The sequence below is a fragment of the Typopeltis vanoorti genome, chromosome 21 (genome assembly GCF_054136105.1).
Source record: "Typopeltis vanoorti isolate ZY-2024b chromosome 21, IOZ_Tvanoo_1.0, whole genome shotgun sequence".
In the NCBI taxonomy this organism is placed as follows: domain Eukaryota; kingdom Metazoa; phylum Arthropoda; class Arachnida; order Uropygi; family Thelyphonidae; genus Typopeltis; species Typopeltis vanoorti.
In genome coordinates this window covers 68,656,151-68,675,999 of record NC_143569.1, presented here as the reverse complement: position 1 = coordinate 68,675,999, position 19,849 = coordinate 68,656,151, and the positions used below count along the sequence as shown (strand labels likewise).

The 19,849-nt window shown below is 36.6% G+C and overlaps 1 protein-coding gene across 1 annotated transcript in view; it reads right to left on the bottom strand.

Annotated features, from left to right (window-relative positions):
- LOC150094948 (guanine nucleotide exchange factor DBS-like) overlaps nucleotides 1–19,849 on the bottom strand; it is a 500,966-nt gene that overhangs the window by 149,537 nt on the left and 331,580 nt on the right. Inside the window, exon 17 of the mRNA XM_090411335.1 lies at nucleotides 9,668–9,766. Within this exon, the coding sequence (XP_090267461.1) occupies nucleotides 9,668–9,766 (99 nt within the window). The remainder of the gene's footprint in view (nucleotides 1–9,667; nucleotides 9,767–19,849) is intronic.

The window sequence follows — 19,849 nt, the reverse complement described above, 5'->3', positions numbered from 1 at the left end:
GCCTGCAAGGATAAGTTGGTAATTGTGCATTGGATCAGGATTCTGGAATGTCGGTTATTACAGTACTCTCCTTATTCTTCCCAATTTTGCACCATCTGCAAAGAACTGAAGATCACCAGTCAATCCACATGAAATATCATTAACAAATAAGTTAAATATAGCAGTGGCCCCAAGAACAGATCTCTGGAGCATATCATTTGTTGCCTTTTTTTTTTTTTTTTTTTTGAGATGGCACTTTCTCATACATAACTTGTTGGTATCATTCTGAGAGCCAGTCTCTAATCTAGCAGCTGACCAATCTATTATACATTTACACTCTGTGCATGTTGTACACCAGTGTATCATGAACTAATTGTACAAGAAAAATAGCAGCCAAGGCTTCCTTATTCACTGATCTTAACATGAAGAATTTCGTGTGATGTTGTGTGTTTGTTCGTACTCGCTGTCAAGAGTGAATGGTTTATGGCAGGGTTTCTCAAACTGTGTTCCGCAGAAGGTGAATAGGTGTTCCGCGAGAAGTTCTGAAATTTGTCATTTTAGTTTTCTAAGCATTTTTCATGAATAAATATTTTATAGTAAAATATTCTGAGGAGAATAATATTCGTGAATATGTCGAAAAGCTCAGACCCAGAACACCTAATAACATCTGTGTATCATTAATTTTCACACATCGAAACCTTTCAACATTTGGGAGAGGGAATTCTGCTGTTTATGACGGGTCATAAAAATTGCCTGCAAGCCCATTACAACAATTGGTGTCATATCTTCTGTTCTCAAAACTGAAGGAAATGACATCTGTGTAGCAAATGTCAGTGACCAAGCAGCATATTTTTAAACATGGAAGTATTCATGAATTATCGTTGATTTTCACACATTGAAATCTTTCAACAATCGGGAAAGAGAATGCCGCTGTTTATGACCCAATCATAAAAATTGCCTGCAAGCCGATTACAACAATGGGCAGCGTGTTCTCAAAACTGAACGAAATAACAACTAATAACAACTGTGTTGCAAATATCAGTGACCAATCAGCAAGGAAGTATAAAGAAAATTTTTCCAATGAAATTGAAGATCAAGGTAGTCTGTATCCGGTTCTCAATTCTAGTAATACTGAATACTTTCTTCGCAGGTTCGTATTGCAGTGTGTAAGTGCTTGTTCTGAAACCGAGTGCCGTGATATTTTTAAAAGTAATAGGAATACAGAGTTAAAATCTGATATGAATAAGAGACAAGGCACTTTGTTTAATTTTGGTATTAAGCAATCTCTTATTGAAGGTGTTTGTGACGGAACAGATAGTAAGTCATCCACCTGAAGCCTATAAAGATCTCCAGGATGTACAAAAGGAGGGGAAAACTACCAGCACACAGGAGAAAAAGTCTGCATTCACTCGTAAGTACTTATAATAATATTATAAATATATTTCGTGATCAGAATGGGATATGTAAATGAAAATCAGCAGAAATTAATTTAATGATGTTTGCCTGAATAAACTACGACATGCTACAACATTTCATTAGTCCAGTGATTGATAACGAATTTAAATGTAATTTATATTTGTTAACATGCCACACCGAATACATAAGTGTCCTAATAATCTTTATGATTATGCCATAATTAATTATTAATACTTATGTTAATGTATGAACTTTAAAAAAATTTGGAAAGGTATTTACGAGTAAATTTGTTGGGACTGGGCCCTCGGAAAAAAAAACCAGCTAACGTCTTTTTATTCCCGTATATAGGGAGTAGGTGAGGCGACTTTTAAAAAAAAGAATTCTTCTTACTCTTTTAACTAATTTTATAATTAATATCTGATTTATTTCAAACTGTTTAATTTTTGTTACTGAACATTTTATCAAATCATTCTTTATTACAATTGCTTTTACATTATTTGATACGGTTTAGTACTTTTCTTACAAGTATTGTTATAATTCATATTTACTTTTGTGTGTTGCAGTCTTTTTTTACTATTTTGCATTATTCATTTACTTTTATATTATTCGACATTTCTTATTTATAATCTTATTGTTTTTCATACTAAAGTTACCTTTACAACACAATTCTATTTGTTTTTATTATAGCTCTGACAAATATTGGAATTTGAATATTATTGAAAAAATACCTATGGATTCTTGTTTAAAGACAGGAACTTTAACACGAGGAGGAGCAAGTACTTCTGCTGACACATCTACTCATATGATTGAAGAAGATATGGAATTGCAAACTGTGGTTTCTTCAACAGCTAATATTAAAGAACAAGAGTCATCTAAGAACAGACCAAAACGGAAGTACCATGAAAGTTATTTAAATTATGTATTTACGTGTATTGGCAATACACATGCTCCTGATGTTTTATGTAATAAAATACTAGTAAACAGTTCTTTGGCTCCAGCTAAATTTTGTAGGCACTTAGAAACGAACCACACTGATTACAAAGGAAAAGATATACATTTTTTCAAGAGACGACGTGACTTGCTAGAAAAATCTAAACTTCAAATGGCTACAATTGCTATAACTGAAAATGCAACAGAAGCGTCTTTTTGCGTGAGTTACCGCATTGCACTTTATGTTGATGCTCATACAATTGGTGAGACACTCATTAAGCTTCGTGTGAAAGACATTGTATCATGCATGTTAAATGAGCAGGTTGCTAAAAAAATAGATGCAGTACAATTATCAAATGATACTGTTTCATGCCGCATCAAAGATCTTTATGCTGACATAGAAAAAGAGCTAATTCATTGACTTAGACTGCAGTGAATATTCATTGCAAATGGACGAATCTACAGATGTCACAGGACTCGCTGTATTACTAGTGTTTGTTCGTTACATATTTGATAAACGTATTGAAGAAGGTTTACTCATGTGCGAATATCTACAAGAAAAAACTACCGGAGAAGATATATTCAACTGTATTAATAATTATTAATACAGTTGAATATATCTTCTCCGGTAGTTTTACAAAACAGGAAATCGGTTGGGAGAAGTGTATTGATATTTGTACAGATGGTGCTCAAGCAATGGTAGGAAAGATGAAGGGAATTGTAACACGTATCCTGCAAGTAGCTACAAGAGCCACCAAAAGTCATTGTGTGTTACATAGACAAGCACAAGTAACAAAAAGAATTCGTACATATTTAAAAACTATTTTGGATGAAGCCGAAAAAATGATCAACTATGCAAAATCTCGACCACTTCAATCCAGATTATTTAAAATTTTGTGCGATGAAATGGGTAGTGCACATAATGCACTTTTATTACATACTAAAGTGTGATGGCTATCCAGAGGAAAAGCATTATCGAGGCTTTTTGAACTTCGTAGTGAGTTAATGGTCTTCTTGATGTCACATAATTTAGGACAAAATTTTATTGAATTATTAAGAAATTCTTCATGGTTGATGGGTCTTGTGTATCTGGCAGATATTTTTACAAAGTGCAATGAAATTAACTTATCATTACAAGGAAAGAATATTACAATTTTTAATACAAGAGATAAAATTGCATCTTTTGATAGGAAGTTACAATTCTGGATTTCTATAGTTGAACAGAATAATTTTGATTGTTTTCCCACCTTGCATGAATTTTTGACTGAAATAAATTCTAAAGTAAATGAAGAAGTATCTAACGTAATTTTAGAACACTTGCATGACTTGCAATCAACCCTTTTGCAATATTTTCCAAAATCCAATGAGGAAAATTCCTGGGTTCTGAATCCATTTACAGTGACAGCTAAGCCAGCAGGCTTCAGCGCAAGTGACTATGAAAATCTAATTGACTTAATTAGTGACTCTGATCTAAGACAAAAATACAAGGAACTGCCAATAAATGATTTCTGGACAAGCGTGTCGAAACTGGCTATTTTTGTTTTACTTCCTTTTAAAACTGAACAGCTTCGCCCTGTTAAGAGAACAAATTACCGCGACGCGCGTTCTCCTTGCCGATGAAAACAAAACCTTACGGGTGCTAGAGGAAGAGCTTTCTAATACACTTGGCCTTGATCTATGGTCTATACTTCATGACATCTCATGCGCATCGGCAAGAAAGGAATTCGAAAAAATACGTAGTCGGCACGTGAAAAAATACGAAAACCTGACAAAGACTTCTACTTCTATACCCCAGCCACCACTCAACACTGTAGTCAACCTCTCGTCGGCAGTTTTAAAGCCTGAAGCACTCACCGCACTTTCACGTGGTCACAATTTCGCCCTAGCTCCTAAAAGGATACCTGCTGAAGAAATCATGATCCAAATAGAGCGTGGAATTCGCAACCTGCCTAACCATATCACCAACAACGTGAGACTGGATGTAGTCGGTGTTCTCACTAAAGCCAAACCTCCAAAATCCAACTTATCCAAAAACGAATATACAGCCCTACAAGAATTGAAAAACAACAAAAAAATAGTAATCACCAAAGCTGATAAGGGAAGCGCCACTGTGGTACTCAATCAAAAAGACTACAAAGGTAAGCTAAATTCTTTAGTACGAGACCGTACTACTTACCTCCCCATTGAATATAATCCAACCAGCTCTCAGATTAGAACTATCCACAGACTCCTTAAGAAAGTCACTTCTTGTCCTGTGGAAGTCACCAACAAACTTAAACCTTATAACTCTAGACCCCCCCCTGATTATATGGACTCCCAAAAATACATAAGCAAAATGTGCCATTGCATCCCATAGTGGATGGCATTGATTCCCCCACATATAAATTAGCCAAACATTTAGCCAAAACGCTCACACACTACACTGGCAACACACCATCACACATAAAAAACTCGGCCCACTTTAAAGCCAGTATAGAAAACCTCACACTCCAACACACTGACATAATGGTCAGTTTTGACGTCTCCTCCCTATTCACTAATGTCCCACTCAAAGAAACCCTTCAGCTCATCCAAGCCAAGTTTCCTCCCGATATCTCAGCCCTATTTCAGCTCACAATGAACTCAGGCTATTTCGTTTGGCAAGGAAAGTTCTACAAACAGATAGAGGGGACAGCCATGGGTTCACCGCTTTCCCCACCCTTGGCCAATTTCTTTATGGAGACATTTGAAGAGAAAGCCTTAAACTCTGCCCCACAAAAATCCACTATTTGGCTTCGTTATGTGGTGTTAAATTGTGAATGAAACTATGTTGTGTAATTTAATTTTTTTCATTCACATTTAACATTGTTTATTATATATTAATCATAATTTGTATAAGAATTATTTATTGTTCCTTAATTAAGGATTACTATTTAAATATTTATTCTAAACTTAACCTACTATTAATTTATTAAATAATAATATGTGTAGAAATTTATGATAACTAAAATATATACAGGGTGTTCGGGATAAATTTGACATATTTATAATTAATTATATTTTTCCGTAAGTTACATGTATTAACACACACTTCTCTTCATTTAAAAGTTTGGACCCTTCTTCATTCATATACAAGATGTCAGAAAGGATGGATAGCTGGAACCCACCTGAATCATGGAAGAGAATAACTTGTATCATGATGATTCGTGCCCGCCATCAAAATAAGGATATTACGACTGCTGCCCAATGCTCCCTGAATACAGTAAAAACAATCAGGAATGAACTAGAGACTTGCAATGGTGACTACGAGGATGTAGCAAGAAGAAAGATCCCTAGCAGACGATCTGATTGCGTTCGTACAGCAGAATTCCTCGCAAATCTGCAGGAACAGGTGTTGAAGAACCCTGGCATTGGAATTCGGGCTTTGTTCGTGGAGTTGCTAACTGTAGTCAAGCCCTGGATAACAAGGGTAGCCAATGGTAGGCCGTATGTATGGCAGCAGGATTCGGCCCCTTGCCACACCTCTGGGAAAAGTCAAAAATGGTTGTCTGAAAATTTCTACGACTTCACCAGTCCAAATGTTTGGCCTCCAAACTCCCCAGACCTTAACCCCATGGATTATTTTGTATGGGGCGCAGTTGAAAAAGACACCAATCGCACTTCCAGTAATACAAAAGCCCAGTTAATGGATAAAATTAAAACAGTTTTTGCGGCCCTTCCCAGGGAGACTGTAGCATCAGCTTGTTAGAGGTTCCGAAGCAGAATTGAAGCTGTGATCGATGCTAATGGTGGTTATTTTGAGTAAATCTTGTTGATAGTATTGTAATTAACTCTGCCTGTAATGTTTTTTTGTCAATTCATTAAATTTAATAGATACAAAGAAGATTTTCTTTTTCCTTACGAAACTGTCAAATTTATCCCGAACACCCTGTATATGTAAAGTAACGAAAGGTGTATTATAAATAATTGTATACGTAATGAAAGAGCTGATCAAGTAGCTCAAATATTCTATTTATTCTTATTTGTGAAAAATTAACATTATGTAATCACTTATGTAGTAGTAGAGCATTGTATTACATTAGCGAAATGTTTGCGTTCATTTGTTGTCATGGAGACGCATGAAATAAACAAGCACGAGTTGAAGAGAGCGTGACCTTCGGACTGAAAGGAGAAGAAAAATAATAGAAGATTTTTAATTAGAGAGAAGGGAGGAAGTTTTTGCGGAGCGGAAAGGAAGGTAGGATACAAGCAAAGGAAGTGGAAGAAAATTATAAGTTCTCTAGGGCAGAAATTCATGAGAATAGTGTTTAGAAGTGAGCCAAAACATAGTGAACCATATACTTAGCTGTAAGTGAAATCAGCTGTGTTGTAAAGGAAGATTAATGCCATAACCGGATGAATAAAGAACTGGACATTCAATGTAAAAATTCTGATTAGTTCCAGTTAGTCTAGGATTACGTCTTAATTCTATGTTGCCCTGAGAAGAATTATATTGAAATTAACTAGTTTGAGAAAAGTAAACAAAGAAAGATATCAGTGCCTTATTGATATGTTTTTTTTAGAGTAGTGAAGTGCAATTAACAGTAGTTCAGTTAAATCGTTGGAGAATTTTTATTAATGTGTTCCGCTAACGTAAATAAGTTAATTCATAAGTGTGCTCACAATTAACTGATGTATTGAAGATTGTATCTGGTAAGAGTAGTCATACTTGTTTGTTTATTCTAACATTAACATATCTTCGAAGTTCAAAGTCCGAAATAAGATTGCTTGGAATATTGTCTACCTTGATTAGTGCTTCCTGTGAATATTAAACATTAAGTACAGCTGATAGATATGTGGAGACTGATTAAATAAGAAGTTTCATTTTATTAACTTGAGTTAAGAAAGCTTGTGATTTTGAAACTGTGAATTGTATGTGAAAGTTTAGAACATTGAATTGGCATGAGTGACTTAGCAAGATGTACTAAGTTGATTGTATTGTTTCGTTTTAAAGCAGAATTCTTGTATTTGTTATATATATCATATATTAAATGTTTTATTTTGTTAATCTAAATACTGTGTTTGCCTGAATTCCTTTTTATTGCACCGTTCATAAAAAAATTTGAATCTTGCGGGTGCCCCAAGTAGAATAATGAATAACTCGGCCTAATGAGAAGACTGCTAACTTAATTAAGAATTGATCCTACTATTTTATATAGACTAATCTAAAAATAGGGTGGCGCAGTATAATTATAAATTTCCCTACTTTTGGATCGGTGATCAATTTGCAATTAGTTGTTTTATTTATAAGAGTGACTTGAAACAAGATGGTAAATTAGAACACAACATGAAAATAGAACGTCACGACAGTGGATGATGTGTTTGCTATTTGGCCACATGGCTCAGACACACTCCACTCCTTCCTAACACACTTAAACAACCAACATCCCAGAGTCCAGTTCACCTTAGAAAAAGAGGAAAACAACACCCTCCCCTTCCTAGACACTTTAATCACCCGCCAGCTTGATGGATCTTTGGTTTTCTCTGTTTACAGAAAACCCACCCACACTGGCAGATACATTCACCAGCATCCCCCCCACCCCTCACAACAATATGGGGTGATAAAAACACTATATAACAGGGCAAAATTAATCTGCTCAGATGACAAGGCCCTGACTATTGAACTAAACCACATCCTCAACACTTTTTTAGCCAATCTCAACACTTTCTTAGCTATAACCCCCAAAAAATCCAAAAAATACTAAAACCTGTAAACCACAACCCCCCCCCCCCTCCACAATAAAGATTACACCAAGTCTATCACCATCCCCTACATCCAGGGCACCTCTGAAAAAATAATCCTCAAAAAAATGAAAAATCCTCAAAAAATATGACCTTACTTCCTGTTACAGACCATATAAAAAGTTGGCATCCCTTATCCACTCTACCAAAGACCAACCACTTCCCTTAGACCTACCTGGTATATACCAGGTCCCTTGCAGCTGCAAATTGTCCTACTTTGGCCAAACAGGCAGAACAACAAATATCAGGATTTCAGAACACCAAGACTACATCCGGTTTCACCAGTACAGCCACTCTGGGCTGGCAGACCATGCCTTAGATACCCACCATAAAATTCGTTGGAAGAAAACAAAAATAATCCATCGCAGCAAGTTTAAATACGAAAGATTATTCAAAGAATCTTCAGCAGCTCTAAAAAACATTCCTAACCTCAACAAATTTGGGTGCATGAAACTGCCCCAAATTTGGGAGACTTTCATTATGAGAACTTCAGCCCAACTGCCAAGACTACTAAATTAGCCCACAAGAGGGCACCATTAGGACTTTAGGAACAATATTAGTTTCTTGCTTTCTTCCTCATTTGCTTTGTGTTAGTTCCTGAGTGCACATACCATATCTTTATGTTCCTGAAGATGGCAATGTGACATTGCCGAAATATAGAAGTTATTCATTAAAGTTACCTTTAATTAATATACTTTATATGCGTTGTTAATTCTGTAAACTAATTACCAGTTAAGCAACCTTATGGGCAACTCGTAGTAAAGGTGGAGTAAGCTCCAGATCACTTTCCTTAGTATTTTCCATAATGTAAAGCACATCTCCTAGAGGACATGATGGTAAATATTGAATCCAACATTATTTCATAGCCGAATATAGAAACTACAAGAGTTTCGTGTCGAATATATAGAAACTAAAAGTTTCGGCAGATGCAAGCATAAGCAACCTTATGGGCAACTCGTAGTAAAGGTGGAGTAAGCTCCAAATCACTTTCCTTAGTATTTTCCATAATACAAAGCACATCTCCTAGAGAACATGTATGATAAATAAGCCTTTGGCTCTCTATTTCAGTAATACATGATGGTTTATTTATTTTCAATTACAAGCTAGAAATTATTGAAAAAAGAATGAAAAAAAAACAACAACTAAACCATACTATACTGACATCAGAGGTCGCAGTATCTCTCATATACAATTTACTGTCAAATATCATATTTCCTTTACATAACATGTGTTAAACCAAACTGACAGCAAAAAACAGTGCGGAATATCACTCGTAACATATGAATGCACAGCTACGCATGACCTCCAAGCTCTACACTGAATTGTGTAAGAATATTTATATTAAACATTGTGCATGTATCCGTCAGATCAGCTGCGAGCTCCACAGGGTTAAAGGCGCATTAATCAAAACTCTTGCCACGTATATCATGGAATTGCCGCATTAATCAAATCTGCATTAAGCAAGGGATACCTGTGTGTGTGTATATATATATATATAAATATAAATTTCAACAGATCAAATAATATGTACCATAAATTCAATTCCATTTATAATTTAAAAGAAATTGTAATCATTACTAACTTTAAAAAATGGGTTGTCATCCCCACACTGTCTACGTAAGGCCTCCGATTTGGGCTTGTTCAGACAGTAAGTAGTGTACAATTTGTGGAAGGCTTCTCTCTAGTTAAAAAGTAATAATAATAATAATATATATATAATATTTTGCAATTCATTCTTATTTACTCAGAAAATATTTAAAAAGGGTTAACAATAGCTGGATAAAAATCCTTCAACTTGTTTTCAAGATGAGGCAAACTAATATAGCCCAGAATCAAGTCAACAGATTTTTTATTCAGCCTTCTAATCTTATAAAATTCACATAACATTGTTATGTGAATATATAAGTTATTCACATAGCTTATAAAATTAACAAAAACACAGTTTCACTATTACCCAAATATCTGGCATTGTAAGGATTACTGGTATAAAAATAACATAAAATGCAGTGAAAATAGCTGTACAGTGATATACATATAAACAGTTGTTAACAGTATGAACATTGTAAAGCAATTATGTTGTTGTAACATTAGCAAGATAAGTCATGTTGCTAATGTTATGTTTGCTATCAGCTTGCTTGCATTCTTTTTAGAATAGATGAAGTCTCAAGTATGATAACATCTCAACCAACTTCCACATGTCATTTTAAATCGAGTCCTGATTTCTATCAAGGATTCCATGTGAGCAAATAACTTCACTAGTTTCCTTAAAAATTATGTGATAAGAAAATTTTCTAAATGTGCCATAAATATGACTTCTCATTTCTTTTATGGGTGACATCACTAGTATTCACCATCCCTAATCTCATAATTTTTCTGTGTATGATTAGTACTTTTGGAATATAGTACTTTTAAAATGAGCCGTTTATCATTACGAGACCTTGGAAGGCCGAACAGATTTTGATTGTCTTATTAGCCTTAGAATTTCTACAGTTACTAAGGGGGATAATTACCTGAAACAGCATGTGTTGAAGGGGGACCAGGAATTTGAGCATATTAAATCTATAGAATTATTATTGCATTTATAACTACAAAGCAATTCTACCTCCAACTGCCAAAAGCGACCATAAGGTCTTGTCCTGGTAGGTTGTTCAACATATGGAATCATCAGTCAAGACAGGATTTATGTGGAACTACAAAGCTGGCAATTATGAGAAATTTAGGAGGAGGCAACTTAGAGCAGTGCCATGGCATAAGAAGCTACATGGAATGAATCTCATTAGTGCAGGGGAAGCAGTCAGGAACTGTTTGAGTGAGGCAGTATCAGACTGCATACCCAGGGTTAGGAGGATAAACCAAATAAAGATTAAATGGATGAGTAGCAATATAAAGCAGGAGCTGCACAAAAAGGAAGCATTATGGAAGGAATATAAACAAAAATGTGATCAACATGTTCATGAGCAATATAAAGTGCAAGCAAAGAAGGGTAACAAGTATAAGGAAGGTTAAAGCAGACTTCAAGAGAAAATTAGCTAAGCAGACCAAAGTAAATCCAAAAGAGTTTTTTGTTACGTAGAAAGTAAGAGAAAGTATGATTATGGAAAGATAACTTTACTCAATGCTGATGGTAGGAAAGACACAGAAGGCAGAAGAAATAGTTCAGTTACTAAGAGATCACTTTGAAAGAGTTAATTTATTTTAATGGTATTAATGAGACCACAGATGGATAAGAAAATAATAACTATTTATTAACTTATTGCTGATATTTTGCTAGTATTATATCCAGCATTTTCAGAGTACAAAAACAGTTTGTTACATTATACGTGAAACAACAATCTAGTATATTATTATTATTATTATTATTATTATTATTCAGGCCTCCAAGGAGTCAAAAGACTCATCGAGGGAGGTCCTTTCTAAGACATAAAGTCTGTCAAGACTCATCGAGGGGAAGTCCCCCCCTGAGAAACACAAAGTTTATCATACCACTCCTTAAACCCACTGACCGTTCTCGCTCCCACCACTCCATCAGGCAATGCATTCCACGGCTCAACCACCCTCCACACAAAGAAACCACTCCTTACCCTCTTGCTCACAGTTTCCTTTCGTAACTTCCAGGGATGGCCTCTTGTCATCACTCCTTCCCGCTGATCAACCAAGCGAAAGAACTCCCCAGTGTCAACCCTGTAACCACCTCTCAACAGTTTAAAAGTCTCAATCATATCACCTCTCCTTCTTCTATCCACCAAACTCTGCAGTCCACATTCTCTCAGCCGATCCTCATAACTATCCTTGTACAGTCCTGAAACCATCTTTGTCATCCGTCTTTGTATCCTTTCCACAGTTAATTTATCCCCTTCAAATCCTGGGGACCAAATCTGAGAACAATAGTCCAAGTGTGGTCTGATCAGAGACTTATACAACGGAATGATAACCCTCTTATCTCTGCAGGTCAGTGTCCTTCTCATAATAGCAGCAATCCTCTGTGTTACCTTCACCACCTTTGCAATATGTCCCCTAAACTTCAGGTTTCTATCAATCATCAACCCCAGATCTCTTGTCTCCCCTACTTCCTCCAGTATAACTCCTCCTATAGAGTATGCAGCATCCCATCGATGTTTCCCAAACCTCAAGACCTTACATTTTGCTGCATTAAACTGACACCCCCATTCATTTGCCCATCTATCTAGCTTATTTAAATCCTCTTGCAGGGCTACCACATCTGCACTATTACTAATAATCCTTCCAAGCTTCGCATCATCTGCAAACAACTGAATATCCCCCTGCAATCCACTGGCTATGTCATTGATATAAAGGTTAAACAATATAGGTCCTAGTACTGAGCCCTGTGGGACCCCACTTGTAACCCTCTGCCTCCTGGAAACTGCTCCACCATACACAACTCTCTGATACCTATCAGACAGCCAATCCTGAATCCAGTTGACCAATCTGACATCCAGACCCATGTGCTGCAACTTAAATATCAGCTTATCATGTGGCACCCTGTCAAATGCCTTCGCCAAGTCTAAGAAAATTGCAGTATATGCCTTTCCCTCATCTAATGCTCTTGTAACTTTATTATAAAAGGCTAGCATATTGCTAAAACAAGAGCGTCCTTTCACAAATCCATGTTGATTCTCACAGATAACATTACCCTCATCTGCCCAATGCTGTACACGGTCCCTCACTACTTTCTCCAAGATCTTAACAACTACTGATGACACACAGACTGGCCTATAATTAGACACTTCCAGTCTGTTACCACCCTTATGCAATGGCACTATCTTACCTTCCTTCCATTCCCTGGGCACCTTTGCCAAAGCCAGACTTTCATTGAAAAGCCACGTTAAAGGTATTGTCAATTCCCTAGCACATTCTCTCAAAACTCGTGGCGAAATACCATCCAGTCCCACAGCTTTACTGACATCCAGAGTACTCAGTATCTGAAACACACTCTCCTCCTGTACCTCCAGACCTCGTACCAGTCCTATCCCTCTAGCATTAAAACTGACTCCTCTAGGATGAAATACTCCAATAAAGTGTTCATTGAACAATTCCACTATGTCCTCTGCATCAGTCACTCTATTCCCATTTTTATCCCACAATATCATTCTTCCACAGTCATTTCTCCTCCTACTGGCCACATAGCTAAAAAATTCCCTAGGATTTTCTTTGGATCTTAGGGCCAATCTCATCTCATATTCCAGTTTCGCTTTCCTTACCACACGAGTCACTCTTCTGGCCTGTGTCTTATATTCCTCATGCATCTCTTCACCTGTCTCCTTATATCTCTTCCATAGCCTCTTTTTCGCATGCAATTCCTGTTTAATATTGTTTGTCATCCACTTTACTCCAAATTGCGCCCTCTTCTTCACTCGTGGTATACAACTTACCATTGCTGATAACAAATATTCTTTCACAATTTCCCACGCACTGGTGATATCCCGGCCTTCCAATTCCTCCCTCCATGAAACTTCCCGAAGTTGACGTCTAAGACTATTATAATCACCTGCCTTATAATTCCACATAAGTTCCCGTCTCTTTGATACTCCTGCATGTCTATTCATTTTCCAAGTCAAAACCATATGGTCACTCTCTCCAACTGGTGGGATAATTTGCTTGCATAGTGAAGAATTTTTTTTTGGAGAACAAAAACAAGTGTTGGAGTAATTACTTATAATTCAAAAATAATACTCAACCTCTTAATTATAAGTAAAGTAATTACTTCACCATGTGTATAACAATGGGACTAGTTTAAACAATTGCAATGGACAACACAAACACTAAAGTTATAATTAGGCACCATCTATGTTGAAAAAAAATGCCGGATACAAGCAAAATATCAGCAATAAGTTAATAAATAGTTATTATTTTCATATCAGTCTGTGTTCTCATTAATACCGTTAAAAATAAATTAACATGTATGGCGAACACAAGAATTTCCAAGACTTTCAACTTTGAAAGAGTATATCATCCAGATAGTGACTCTGCAGTTACTGATGTGAGAATTCCCCAAGCAGCATTTCTTTCTTTCTTTCTTTTTTCAACTCCTCATTCCATACTATAGCTTCAAGCTTTCTTTTAAGCTTCTCGTAATCACCAGTCTTGTAATTCCACATATATCCTTTCCTCACAGAAGTCTTCATATGGCTAGCCACAACCCATGTGATCCCTTCATGATTACTCTCACCAACTGGAGGAATGTGCAAAATCCCACTTACAATCACATGGAACAATTTTTCCCATCTTTTATTCCTACAGGACTTGTTCTGTAGGAATAAAAGGTGGGAAAAACTTGTTAAACAGGTGCACCAAAGGTGCTGTTAATTCTCTCAAATTCCTTCATGATGCACAGAGATATATTGTCAAGTCCTACTGCCTCATTAACATCAAGTTTACGTAATTCCTCATATACAAGAGTGGTCTGAAAAGTTCTCGGATTAACAATGAAAAAACAAATTTATAATTTCAAAATTATTTTTATTTTTCAACATCATCTCCTTTAAGACTAATACATTTATTTCAGTGATGCTTCAACGCCATTATCCTGTCCCTGTAGTGGTTCTCAGTAAGATCTGCAAAATACCCCTCTACAGCTGCAATCACCTCTTGATTTGAAGAAAAACGCTGACCAGTGAGGAAGAGTTTTAATTCTGGGAAGAGATAGAAGTCAGAGAGAGCCAAATTTGGGGAATAGGGTGAATGTTCCAACAATTCATAGTGCAGATCCCTTAATTTTCTTATTGCCAAAACACCTTTGTGGGCAGGTACATTGTCCTGATGAAAGATGATTTTTTTTTTCTTCTGCAAACCTGGTCTTTTCTCATGAATTTTTTCATCTAGTCTGGTTAAAAGATCGGAAGAATATTCCCCGGTTACTGTTTTACCCTTTTCAAGATAATTAATAAACAAAATGCCTTTGGTATCCCAAAACATCGATGCCATGACCTTGTCTTCTTTGGCACTGAACGACCAGTTTCTGTCCACTGTTTTGACTGCTGTTTGGATTCTGATGTGTAATGGTGAATCCAAGTCTCATCCATAGTAATAAATCGACGCACAAAATCACAAAAGCACCGTTCAGAGATTTTCATGTACGTGCGTTTTTGATCTGCATGGCACCCATCTTGCGCAAAGCTTTTTCATTTGCAATTCTTCATGCAAAATGAAGAATTGCAAATGAACACATTTGCAATTCTTCAAATTTCAAAAGAAAAAGAATTTCAAAAGAACGCATAGGATAGGCGTTCTTTTGAAATCATCACACATAATCTCTTAGATATCCTAGATATCATCACACATAATCTCTTCATTCATTCATTTTACTCATATCTTGTTTAGTCTTTTCACCTTTGGAATACACTCAGACATTGAGGCTATTAAAACAGCTCTTGATAAATGCTCAAGAAGCATCTGTTTCATTTTCACTCAACTCCTCTCTCCATGTTAGAGCTCCTAAGTTTTTCATAAACACCAGTGTTATAGTTCCACATATATTCCTTTTTCAGAGAAGTTCTCATATGGCTGGCTACAACCCTGGTAATCACTTTATAGTCACTCTCATTAACAGGGGGGAAGCATGCATTCATCATTGCTTTCAGAATCCAGTCTTTTTACATTGTCTCCCTGACCTTCCTGGCTCACCCTTGTCTCCATGTCCAATTTTCATTCCTGTTTTCACATTCCTATCTGTATTTACAATCACACCAATCTCATCTGGTATACTCTCCTGGTTTACATCATCTCCGACTTCCACTGATATGTTGCTTGCATCATTGCAAACAACATCATCATCATTACACTCCTTCCAGCAGCATCCTTTCCAGATGACTCACTCTCCAAAACCATTCAGATGTAGTCCATCACACTGATACAGTTTCATTCATTCCTTTCATTCCACACATGCACAACTGCACTCCTTTTGCTTACACATTTCCGTTAACATTCTATTTAAGATCTTTGCTCTTTCCCGCAGCTAATCATTATCATACCTGGGCAATACACAAACTACTCTTTCTACTGCATTGTCTTTCACTCTCTGTATAATCTCCTTATATCCATCCTCACATTCTCCCTATGCCTATCCAAATCATTTGTTACAGCCACAACCACTAACTTCCTTGCTTACCTGTGCCAGTGCCTCAATCACCCCCATTTCTCCTCCCTCCTGGAAAAAAAGACCACGTGCATCCTCTCATCCACTACACCTTTTATAATAGAATCTCTAGAGTAGCACTATACTTAGTGCTACTCTTGAGTCATTTGCTACTTCTTTTTCTCCACTATCTTTCTTCATTTTATTCTTTTACACTCTTTGTTCATATCCACCATCCATCTAATTTTACTTTGTATACACACACCTCATCTCAATTTCATTCTTCAATTCTTTCATTCCAGCAGTCATTTTTCACTATTTCTCTATCAGTCAAGCTTTGTTCCATTCTCACAGTCATGCCAACTGTTACTCCATCAAGTCAGGCTCACTTCTGTTTCTACATTTACACTTGCTTTTTCAATCATTTCCATATTCACTCTCACATTCTCTGCACTCATATTCTCACACTCATTCTTCTGGCTATCATTCTCAGTCTTGCACCCATCACTGCCTTTTGTCTGGTATTCTTCAATTCCCACTCACAACTTTCACTGAAATTCACAGTCCATTGATGCATCATACATCATACATGACACATCGCCAAAATTGTGAAGACAACACAAAGACTTCTGGGAATGATGAGGAGGACACTGACGTGTAGAAGTAGGGAGATTCTTGTTCCATTGTATAAGGCTTTGATTAGGCCACACATGGACTATTGTGCCCAGATTTGGTCACCTGGTTTTCAGAAGGATGAAGAGATGTTGGAAAGGGTCCAAAGGCGACTGACTAAGGTAGTTTCTGACCTCTGGAATGTCGAGTATGAGGAAAGATTGAAAAGATGTAATTTGCAGAGTCTAGTGGAGAGAAGGAAGAGGGGAGATATGATAGAGACCTACAAGTTGGTAAGGGGTTGTTATAGGATCAATGGTGGAGAAGTTCTACAGAGAATAGTGGGAAATCAGGGGAGAACCAGAGGTCATACCTGGAAACTGTATAAAGAGGGTGTGAGTAGGGGAGTGAGAGGCAGGTTTTTTTCGTGCAGAGTTGTGAATGATTGGAATGCCTTGCCTGAGAGTGTGGTGTCTGCAAGGAGTTTGAATGTGTTTAAGACCCGGTATGATGAGATGTGTGGGAGATAAAAGGACCTCCTAGAAGAGTCTTTGACTCCATGAGGTCTTGTTTAATAATAATAATAATAATAATAATAATATACTTTCTGCAGACCCTCACTCCCTCTCGTTTAATCTCTCAACAAACACATCTGCCCAATTCACTCACACATCACACTCCTGACAACAAACCAATTTAGTAAAATCCACATATATTCTACACACATTTATGCACATACATATTTATATTCAGGACAAAGAGTAAGAAGAATTAAATACTTTGGTCAGTGTTAGAAGAAGATGGAGATATTAAAGGAGAAGTGAGCTGCAGCATGCAGACCAGATGGAATCTGGATGGAGGAAAATGTCATGTGTACTTTGTCATAAAAATGTTGTTAGCAAGTCTGAAATGTGAAGTTTTTAATACCATGGTGAGACTAGTAATGCTGTATGGTAGTTAAACTTGAAAGAAGGCATAGAGTATAAATTAAATGTGACAGAAATGAAAATTTGCAGATTAATGTGTAGTGTTACTAGAAAATACAAACTTGGGAATGAGATTATAATAGCACTTTAATCAAAGTGCTGGAAACCCCAAACAAGACCTAAGAAACAAGATTGCACCGAGCAGGACATGTATTAAAGACAGATGAATATTATGTTGAACATAGAGTTATGAAGATGGAGTCATTTGGACAGGCATAAAAAGCAAACCTAAGTTGAGATTGAAGGGCTTTATAAGTATATACGTACATTAAATGTAAATAATAGGAAGCCCTGAATGATTTCAATGTTAATATCACAGATTTTGGTAGTGGCAGAGTGCACTGGAAATGAGTAAGTGCTGACTAAGAGATATAATAGTGTGATTGAAAGGGAAGAAGGTGTACAAGTATGACTGGGAATTTAGCACTTCTGATGAACAGTGTTGATTATGTTGGTGAATGTCAAGTGAAGGTTAGGATGCTTGGAGAGAGAGAGTGAAAGGCCTGAAGACTGAGTTGAAGAGGGTGAAGGAAGAAATTAGAAGATTTGAGATGTTAACTGATGCCCTTAGAACAATAGTAGAATTTATCAAACGTCATTAGAATGAGAGAAAAAGATGAAAGATTGGAAAACTAGGGAATGAGGAGATGAAGTTGATAGAGTACAGGAACAAAGGATCGAGGGAGACAAGAGGAAACAAGAAAAGAGAGAGTGAGTGAAGGATACCAGTAAGGCAGGAATAAACAGGGCTGTGTTGAATGATGATTCAGTGATTTGCAGTGTGCAGAGTAGAATGGTAGTCTATTAAAAGATAAAATTGCAATTCAGTTGAATAGAAAAATTCAACACTGAGAAGAGTAGAGGAATTTTTTGGGGGGGGGAGGGGAGGCAGAGAGGATTGTCCAACACTGAACAGAAAACGGATAATGAAAAAGAAGAAGAAATAACCAACAGTGAGATCATTTCCCTTTTCTTGGGAATTTGTCTCATCTAGCCACTCTGTCTCATGTCCTTTGGCAATACAGTGGCACCCAATGGAATGACCTTCAATTTCCGCTCCTCCTTTCCACGATCTTATTAATGCTTCCATTCTCTTGATCCAAATAACTGAACACATTTCACATATCACAAGTGGCTCAATGCAAAAACTCTAGCTTTTCTTCAACAGTGCAGCTTTTGAAAGATCAACAAATCCAATCCCTACTCTGAAGGGGCCAGAGGCAGAAACTTGTTTCTCCCACTCAAGAAGTCAAGCATTTTTGTTCTCTCACTAAGACAATCTGGTACAACCTTTGCTCTCCCATGCTGTGTTTGTGCCATTGTAACAGCAGCCAAAGATAAAAGTGTCCTCTTCCATTACTCTTCTATTCTAACATCAGTACAGATGACAAGGCAGTTACCTCCCACTATACCAGCCATAGCCTCTGGTCTTTTGCCAAAAAGACATCAGAAGAACGCTGACTAGCTTGGATTATCAAGTATTCTATGCAGTACAGGGGTGGCAAACCCATGGCACATATGACCAAAGAGGCATGTACAAATTTTTTGTACATGGCACATGGAATTCAGAGCATCCAAAAAAAAAAAAAAAAAGAAGTCAAAATTCAAAAAAACATCACTACAGAATCCATCTTGAGTTGTAACCTCATACCATTCTCTCTCTTTTTCTCTTTGACAAGCATGTAGTGCTGTAACATTATTCAGTAAACTGTATTCATGCAGTAATTTGTTTGAAGTTGGAGCAGTGAGATGTATTGGCAAAACTGTGTGATTGCATTCTATTATGAAGGATTTAATTTTAATACCTTTATTAACACATCTTTGAATTGATGTCTTATTTCTATATTTTTTTTCGTTATGCTTTTATAAAGCAAAATGTGTATGAAAAAAATAATGGCGGTCATAAACAACTACATTTCTACTACCTTGAGTCCCGCCAATTAATCACTGACTAATAATACAGACTTCATCACTCTTGATCTATAGTGAGTTAAGGGATCTGCTGGAAAGGTTTGGAGAACCTTGTGTGTGTGTTGCTCTTAACTTCATCAAGACATTTGATTGGGTTTGGCTT